Source organism: Micromesistius poutassou (assembly GCF_964030765.1).
Source record: "Micromesistius poutassou genome assembly, chromosome: 8".
Classification (NCBI taxonomy): domain Eukaryota; kingdom Metazoa; phylum Chordata; class Actinopteri; order Gadiformes; family Gadidae; genus Micromesistius; species Micromesistius poutassou.
The window spans coordinates 10,665,432-10,675,431 of NC_140278.1; the positions used below are offsets into that span (position 1 = coordinate 10,665,432).

At 47.9% G+C, this 10,000-nt stretch overlaps 1 protein-coding gene across 1 annotated transcript in view; it reads left to right on the top strand.

The window, feature by feature from the left end:
- Positions 1-10,000, top strand: part of LOC311351768 (nuclear factor of activated T-cells, cytoplasmic 1-like) — a gene marked incomplete at both ends in the record, with an annotated part of 52,623 nt that overhangs the window by 23,341 nt on the left and 19,282 nt on the right. The window contains 2 exons of the mRNA XM_084471912.1: positions 3,833-3,888; positions 5,924-6,065. Of these exons, the coding sequence (XP_084328038.1) occupies positions 3,833-3,888; positions 5,924-6,065 (198 nt within the window). The remainder of the gene's footprint in view (positions 1-3,832; positions 3,889-5,923; positions 6,066-10,000) is intronic.

Here is a 10,000-nt window from a genome sequence, read left to right on the forward strand (position 1 = left end):
GTTTAATGATGTGGTCCAGGCCACACCGAGGCCTGCACCTTTCCCTCCCTGTGGCGTGGATTGCTGCTCCAGGAGACACCTTGGTCTGGTCTATGAACTCATGAACACCCTGTTCTACCCTGGTCTGGCGTGTCTTTCCAGTAAGATGTCTAGACGGGCCTACACCTCTGCCCTTAGGCAGAGGTGTATAAACTATGTGTGCAAACTGTGGGCACCTGTGTGTGTGTGTGTGTGTGTGTGTGTGTGTGTGTGTGTGTGTGTGTGTGTGTGTGTGTGTGTGCATGCATGCGGTAGGGGTGTGTGGGAGAGTGGGTGTGGGTGTGCGGTGAAGCTCCACCACCACTCCCATGACTCTTGACACCACAGAACCGGACAAGCAGTTCACGTTATGGTTTATTCATCGTAGTGATCGTCGTTCATAAAGTTTGTGCTAAGTAGCACTCTAGCCCCCATAACGTTATAATGCATCCTATTGCGTGTTACTGTTCACCATTGCGGGGGAATGAGGGACGCAGCACCAAATGGTCCGCAGGCTAGCTGTATGAGCAAGACGCCTTCCCCCTACCTGCTCCATAATGACTTAAGCTGAATTCAAGTTCAGTCGCTTCGGATTAAAGCATTTGCCAAATGACTTAATACTATGTCATAATTCTTAGAGGTTCCTGTTGGAATTATAGGCTTGGAAAACCACCACTTTAGTGCACACCAGACACCATGAAGTGGTGAAGAGACGTCTCTGCAACACAATAGGGTTCGTGGCAAGGAATCTCCCTTCTCGTTTTCATGCCGCATCTTGTTTGATTACGCATCAACACACACACACCCAAACCAGAACACACACATCCAAAACACAGTGACCTTGTCACCTACCACTCACAACATGCGTCCCTCACTGCCCACAAATGTACACACCAACAAATAGATGAACAAACATTCTGACAAAGAGGAATATGGAGAATGTGTTTCAGCCTTCAGAGGGGCCATGGACACAGGGGTTTGACCGCAATGGAAAGGAAGAGTAAGGGGGGAGGTCGGGAGAGGTTAGTGGGGGGGGGGGGTGACCCTCCTCTCCCTGGGTCACAGAGGAACTCCCTTTTGGCCTTTCCGTCTCTTCTTTCCCCGCCCCCCACCCTTGATCCTTAAAACACAGCCTTAAACTATGTGCTATGTACAGATGAATTGCGCTCTCCCCCGCCTGCTCCCAGAACCACAGCAACAGCAACGCTGGCACCGACGCAGAGAGTTTAACTGAATGCACATAAACAGCAAAGACGCCGGAGCGAGACCTCAGAATCATCTCTGGAAACGAAACAAAGCCGAAACACACACACACGCACAAAAAAAGAAGTTGTTTCAATTAAGGGCCGTGAATCATGTTTTCCATTTCATAAAAGTATCCAAGTGAACATTCATTGGCAGGAGGGAGGCGGCCGGACTGTCGGGATACACCACACTCATGGCCGAGGCACATGCCCGTCTCCCTCGTGTAAGAGCTGAAGACGTCAAGCCAGTACTCCACAAACCTCTCAACAACATCACAAACAACGCACAATCAGTCACCCTCCCGGTCTGCTGTGTTTCCTATTAAACGGTTCAGATCAGGTCTTTCTGACCCAATCAGAAAGTGAACATCATCACTGGTTAAGGTTTTGGTTTGGTTCACCCGTGACTACAACGTTTTGTGGAGTTGCGAGGTTACCTGTGTTTGTTTGTTTAGCTGTGGTTAACCAGCGGAGTCCTCGGCTCGTGCCCTGATCTGATGATGAAGAACGGGGCGTGTTATCCTGGCCGTCTCTATTCGTCTGACTCTCCTCACGTTGAGTCACTGCGGCAGCAGGCAGCTGGCCGATCTGCCCTATATCAACTTAGTCTCGCAGAATGGCTTAGTCTGTGTGTGTGTGTGTGTGTGTGTCTGACTGTCTGGGTGGGTGTCTGTGGGCACCTGTGTGTGTCATCCGCCCTGTACATGAACAATCAGCGTTTATTTGATGGTGTTTCTTTTATGACCTCTGTCTGTATGCTTGTCTGTATCTGTGTTTCCCTTCTGGCATGCATTGATGTGGATGCCACTGTTCCATTGTGGTGTGCGCATTAATAAAGAATATGTTTTTTCTTGCTCTCACTCCGAAGATTAACATGGGTGTAACTGTGCATGAGGCTTTTTAGTTTACCTTAACAGTGCAATTTCAAATTCTTAAAATTCTTAAAGTTTTTTTTGTTTCTGTGATTGTCTGTGTGTGTCTATATGGATGCGTGTGCACACACATGCATGTGTATGCATGTGTGTGGGAGTGGATGTGCGCATGTGTGTGTGTGTGTGTGTGTAGTTTGGTGTGGGTTGGGGCTCCGTGAAGGAGGAGGTGTTGTCAGGAACAGAAGTGTTTTGCAGATGTTGCAGGGAGTCAAACGGAAAGTTCTGTGGTTCTCTGTTGTGCAGCGATGTCTGTGACTTGCCGACATACACCACATGTTGCACTGTCCTAATTCGGTCTGAGGTCGAAGGTAGTAGATGTGTGTATGTGTGTGTGTATGTGTGTGTGCATGTGAACGACAAAGAGATTGAGAGTATGGGTCTGTATCATATTTACAGCGAATTTAACATTTCTGCAATCTCTACATCTCTTTTCAAAGTGATGCTGAGATTTGAAGTTTGAAGTGAGAAATCGCCTGAAGGCAGCGATTGAGATAAGATTACTTCTCCACGTACGAAGAAGAAGTAGAAAAACATGTTGACCTGCATCAGGTTGACACCCCAGTCTGAGGTCTCCCCTGTTGGAGCACCTCCCAGAGAGAAGACGGCCGAGGCTAGCTCACTTTTTCCTCTCTCTCTATCTCTGCCTCTCTCTCACTGTCTCACTCTATATATCTATCTCGGTCTCTCTCTGTCTCTCTCTCTCTCTCTCTTTCTCTCTCTCGCACGCAAACACACACACACACGCCCACACTTAGCTAAAGGTCAATGGGATCTTCTATTATTGAACACGTTGAAAAATGAGAGTGAGTGAAAAATATATGACCATCAAGGAGAGTAAACATGTATAGATTATCCATCCGACTTGATTATCGATGATTTGAATGTATTATTTATATAAGCACTGACCATCCGTCGAGCCAAAACGTTTTAACTTCCATGTCACCAAATCGCTAAGGCGCCCGTACCTTTGACTGACGCACACCCTGCAGTCATCCATCTGAGGTTCACCAAGGCTGGGTTTTCTGACATCACTGACGATGGTGGCTGTGAAGAATGTCAATAATAAAATTGAGAGAACAATGAGACATTAGTGAGTGGTGACAGCAGAAGAGCGCCGTCAGCATCTGTTCTGTGGGGTACGGCATGAAACCCCAACAGAGAGAACCCAAAAAAGAAAGATTATGACGGCTTCTGCTGGCTCTCTGTCTGTGGCCGCGGGTTTAGGGTTGGTTTTATGGTACGGCAAACAAAGCAAAATGTTCGTATACCACAACCGACCCAAGCTGAGAACGAAAAACAAAAACTGTTATGTAGATAAAAACCAATGACCAAAAGCAATTTTCTTTTCTTTTCTTTGCAAAGTGACGTAAAGAATATCAATTTTACAAAACAGAGAAAGTAAAGAAAAAGTGCATGAGATCAAATTAGGGTGGCACATCCTTCTACAGAAGAGCAACGACTGTTGTTGTCTCTGAGCCATCAAATGAGTGATGAGAGATGTTAAACAGACCCTGCAAGAGATCCTTCAGAAAGACACTATAGCACAGATCCATCCCATGCTAGCTGCACATGTATCTCCACATCTGACGATGACCTATTGTCCCCATCATGGAGTAACCCCCGCTGTTTCTTGTCTAGATGGTCATCACGTGTGGGAGACGGAAGCCAAAGTGGACAAGGACTCCTTCAAGTCTGTAAGTATTGAGTCATCCCCGGCCCACCTCATCAGAGTGACACATGAGGAAGAGCTTGTTGTGTTCACCGACTTCCCCCACCCACCTACCCCCGCCCCTCTCTCTGTAGTTGATCTCTGCACCGCTCTGATGTAACCTTTGCTAAGCTCTTGCCGCGTAGCATTTGTTGATCATGTCCATGCAATCCCGAATGGAAGTTTCACCAAAATCACTGTGCCGACATGTGTGTGTGTGTGTGTGTGTGTGTGTGTGTATGTGTATGTGCGTGCACGCACATGTGTGCGTGCGTGTCAGTGCGCGCACACCGTGGAACCTACCGTGGAAACACAGGCTGGTGAGCCATATTGTTTTTGCCACAAATGTTCATGAGCTCATAACAAACAGAAGTGTTAAACACATGCACACATGTCCCTGGCCCTCACACACACACACACACGTAATGCCTAACATGGCATAACATGGCGTAGCATAGCCAGACGTTGAGTTCACTATGTGCGAACAGTGGGGCGGGCTGCGGTGTGTGGTACATTTGGGCTCTGACACCAGGCCTGAGCCCGGCGACGCTTCCTGTGGAGTGCAGCCGTTGAGCAGCGAGCTCTAGTGCACTTTGCGTTTCTGCTGGCTTGAGTGTCTAAGTGCTGCGCATCAGGGCCGTTCTGGGTGGTGCTGCCGGTGCTGCTGCGCGGGGGTAGTGGTGCTGGTGGATGCAAAGGTTCAGATTTCTTTTGTGTGCATTCAGACAAATGGCCCCCGTGTTGCATCAGCAGGGCTGGATGTGGACTCTCAGAACCTTAATTGGCCTACAGGGCTGACGACCTGACGAGTCCCACGACGCAATGAAAGGGTGGGGCTTTAGTTGGGGAATGGGAGGGTGTTTGCGGAATGCTGAGTCAATTAAAAATGAACAAACAATACTGGGGGTTAATTGATAACAAACGAGCTGAGTGTGTGTGAGAGAGAGAGAGAGAGAGAGAGGGAGAGAGAGGGGGGGAGAGAGAGAGAGAGGGAGTGAGAGAAAGAGAGTTACGGAGAAACCAAGAGCGAGGGAGGGGGAAAAGAGAGAGCGAGAGAAAAAGGTTGTGAGCCAGAATTCACCTTAGCCCACCTCCCTACCTGTGCTTTTATTGCAGCGTAGAGCTCAGTAGTGTGAAACACATGGACATAAGTGCTGTGCGTCTCCTCTCTACCTTCCTCACGGGCAGTAGGGGCCATCAAAAAGCTGCATCCTGCCAAACCCCCCCCTCCACCCCCACCCTCCTCTCCCCGACTGACAAAGCCAGCAGGGGAGTTGGGCTCGCTGCAGACAGACGTAAACACACCGACAGAATCCTCTTTGTGTGCTGTTGGCCGCTCGCTAGAGAGCAGTCAAAAGTTCATGTCCGTCCAGACTTGCCGTGGCGGGGCCTGAGGGTGGGGCGGTTCGGGGTGGGAGAGAGCTGGAGGGAGGCCACTCCACAGGGAGACGTAGCTGTGAAAACAAATAAAGACAGTCTCTCTCTCTCTCTCTCTCTCTCTCTCTCTCTCTCTCTCTCTCTCTCTCTCTCTCTCTCTCTCTCTCTCTCTCTCTCTCTCTCTCTCTCTCTCTCTCTCATCCTTCCTGTGCTGGGCAGGCACACAAGGTGAAGACCTTGGTGGCCTTTTTATTCCTTTTTTTCCTGTGAGACCCGACCGGGGGCTGTGGACAAACATCTGTCGCCCTGCTCTCCCCTCTGCCCTGGGGGGACGGGGGGACGGGGGGGCAAGGGGGGGCGAGGGATCACAGTCCAGGTGACCTCACCCACCCTGTTGTTCAGCCCGCACACTGCACCCAAACAGGTCCGTAGCGAGACAATAAACACAAGCCGCTGATTAATGATCACCCCCCCTTGTACAACCAAACCGTTTCAAAACCGCTTCATACATCACAGGATCATCGCCTGAACTGAACACAATGGAAAGGATGTCACTGTTGCGTCGTCAGATGGGTCATCATCAGAAGCGCTCTTTATTGTGTGTCGTATTATAAATGAGTGTGCGGTTCCTTCTTCTCCCCCAGAACACACTTGTGGTGGAGATCCCGCCCTACCGGAACCAGAGGCTGTCCAGCCCGGCACAGGTCAACTTCTATGTCTGCAATGGCAAGAGGAAGCGGAGCCAGTGCCAGCGCTTCACCTACCTGCCCTCCAACGGACATTTTGGTAAATCCTCTTTCTATTCTTCCCCTTGCAGTCATATCTGTTTTTTTTGTTTTGTTCCATTTCTTCGTTGGTCAGAATGCAACAGCTCTGGCAATGTATATGTGAGGCTTTGTGCCTGCCTACACCCACTAATCAGACTTAAGATTAATGTCTGAAGTCTGATGGCTGAGTTCCTATCTGTTGAATGCAGGGTTTCACTGTATTTTGCTTTATATTTGTTTCTATTATTTTGCTGGAGGCGGAATCTGTATGCGTGTAAATGGCGAACACAAACTCTGCCAACTGATAAAAGTGTCTGGAAAGGTTTTAAAATAAACACTGTGTAGACCTTCCAATGTAGAAATACAAAAGAAAAACAAAACAGGAAACAACGCGTAACCTCGCCCCTTTCAGTTCCTGGTTCCCCCCCCAGAAATGCTGCTATAACACAGACTGCTGTATCCCAGATTATGTATCAATCAATCAGTGTATCCTGTTCCATATCGCCACATTTATACAGTTTACAACAGCATTCTTTTAAGGTAGGGGTAGCTGAATCGGGGCAGCATTGTGTTAAGACTTAGATTTAGAGATTTAAATTTAATTGAGAGGTTTGATTGCCCAGCCAATGAGGATAATACTAGGCTGCCTCTGGTATAGTAAAATGCTCTGGAAGAATTCTCTAGAAGCATCCACCCAAATGGCACTTGTAGGTATTATTGTATTATTGATGATCATCTTTATATTATTGATGATGTTTGTGTTGTGGTTGTGAGTTCATTTCAAGCGCAGCGGCCCCACCTCTTCGGGGCCTGTCGGTGTGGGTGGTGTGTGGGAGGAGTCGGGTGGTGTGTGTTTACTCTGTCGTGGAGCTGCGTTCCCTCGTGATGAGGTGTACCTGCTGACTGACAGGGCCGCTGGCCAGTGTTGACATTTAGGAGTCAATCTCAATCACCTGACGGAGGGGGGGGGGGGTTCTGAGTTCATACCCTACATCACAATTCACCTCCAGCTTGCAAAAACACACACACACACACGCACACGCACACGCACACGCACACGCACACACACACACACACAGACACACAAATGTGCACAGGTACATGCTTAGATGACACACAAACACACACACACAAACACACACACACACACACACACAAGCACACGCACGCACGCAGACACATGCACATACATTGACATATGCACACACATTGCTACTTTACTCATGTAGTAACCTGAAATCCCACAAATTCCTCAGTACTCATTCTGTGTCCTTGCCTCTACAGAAAGTTGAGGCATTTCAAGAATGCCTGATTGAATCAGAAGGATACTTCCTAGAACTTGTCAGCCGGGTCTTTTTACACATACATACAGGTGAAGGCTTTTCACGGTCACATTTCAACGTCCACTCCTGTGATGAACACTGCCCTCAATTAGATCAGAACAATGGCATTCTGTTTTGCTCATCAGAACCTTCAGCTCTGCTGCTATAGCATGCACATCATGTAGGTATAGAGCCTGTAAGAGGATGTGACATTTAGATTATCACCAGATGTATTTATGGTCCCTTGGGGATAAGCAACGATTCACTCCTTGGCCAGGCTTCTGAGAGAAAGTAAAGCAGGGCCCTATTAGGAGATGCCTGATTAATGTGATGAGCAAGTGCATTGTGGGTAGCTGGACCAGTGCAAGGCTGACAAACTGTGGCCATATATAGCATCCCCCCCTCTCCATATACTAACCGGATATGGAAGAGAAGGAGATAGAGACTCAGAGAGAGGCTTCCAAGCCTTAACTGTGCATCACTAAGTCATTTCCACAAGCATAAACAAGACTCTAATTAAAAGATGACTTGTTGCTATTTCTATTTTGCTGCCAAGTGAACCACGAGTACAGAGAAGCAGACCACACACACAGGACCTGTGGCTTTTGCAAAGAGCTAAATGAATTCAACCGATACTGCCTCATATTGATCGTTAATTATTTAGATTAACCATGCCTAAAATCTTGACTAAAATCAGCTGTGTGGATGAATGTTGCCTATATCTTGCCTTTCAAGGTTTATTCTTAAGGGTGATAGAACAGAAATAGTTTACACAGAGTGGGGGAGGTTGTGCATGGAGCAAAGCCTGTATACACACACAACCACATACCTACAGAGGTGCATGGTGTGCAGAGAAATGCATGCACACTCACAGTCATCACACCACTGTCATCTCGCTGATCTGTGCACGAAAGCAGGCCTTCCGGCGAGCAGTCCCACTTCAAGCACAACTGTGGTGAATGAGTGTATTTATAGAGAGCTTTTCTTTCACACTGGTGTCTGTTCACCTATAAAAGAGTCTTAAAATAGCTGCACTTGTTTGAGAAGCGGAAGGACGAAGCAAACTCTCTCTGGGCTGCAGATGCTGGTGAAAACAACTTTTATTTTTCCATCGTGTTCACGTGACCGACGTGTTATTGGTTCTCATTAAACTACGTATATCCAGTGAAGAGTGAAACCGTGGTGGCAGAGTGTGGCTTGAAACCCCAAGTGTTGTTCTTAACAGAAAATTGCACTGTCCCACGCAAGGGACAGCGGTTCAACAGCAAAATAAAATATAAAGATTTGTTTGCTCGTATTTCCAGTAAAAATTGCTTTTTTTGGACCCTAGAAAAAAAGTTACTTTTTTAGAACAATAACACCTGATCAGGGTACAAAAGGCAGTCAGATCCCGTGGGTCTGCAGGTGACCGCTGATGAAATAGGGCTGAAGCCTTGCAAAAAGGCACAACACTAAGCCAAGTGTCCTTGCCTGGCACCCAGTGGTAGCCCTGCGTTTCCAGTGTTCCGTCCATTCATTGTTGCAGGAGGAGAGACGTGACGTGTTGCACTTTAAAGAAGGAGGAACCTTTTTTTCGGTTGCAAACCACATTAAACAACAGTGTGCCGGCTATGGCTGAAGCGTGAGCCAGAAGCTTCTCGGAATCCCTTTATTTTTACAGGCCACTCGGAGATCCCTCTGTAATATCAAGTTCTATTCTTAACATGAACGGGTGCAGAACCCCCATCACCCCCCCTCCCCCCCAGTTGGTTTTGTGGTCAGCGAAAGAGAGAGAGAAAGGGAGAGACGCACGTTGGCTGAAGTCATGAGGACATTCTGAGACGCTTACAGGAAAAAGTAAATGAAGATCGCATTGTTCTCACCACCATCACCAACCCCCCTCCTTCTCCTCCTCCTCCTCCTTCCCACTCCACCCTCCTACTCCTCATGCCTTCCAAAAATATTTTTGGGTTCTGTTGGACACAGTCATGTTTTCCCAAAATGGTCAAGAATAAACCTGACCTGTTTTTGTCATGTCTACACTTTGGGACGGTGTTAGACACCCCCGCCCCCAGCCCACCGGCCGTATGCTGGGACAGCCAGCTGTCCTGCAGATTGTCTGCACGGTGGGGGGGCGTGGGGAAGCAGGCACCTGTAGGTTGTAATGAATGACACCACCTGGCCATCTGGCAGACTCAACTCACTATAACACCACAGAGATGGGTGCAGAGAGTGCAATGTGCAGTCTCTGGGTTGCAGTCTGCAGCCTTTTCAGTTGGTACTCAAACAGAAAACAAGGATGGCAAAGAGTCATCAAGACTCATGTCACCCATTTATAATGGAGATGGTCTATAGCCAGACGATGTCCTATGTTGGTACATGAGTATAGCTCACTATAAATATTGAACAGATAAGATTAGAACAACTCATTCTATGACACACACGTATGCGTCTTTAACTCTTTTCAATTTGTTGAACTAACACATGCATAAGAACACACAAAGTCAGACTCACACGCACACGCACACACACACACACACACACACAAATGAACACACACACACACACACACTCACACAGACAGACAGGCACGCACAGACAGGCACAATCACACACATGCACACTCTGTCCTCCATGACGTTGTTGTCCACGG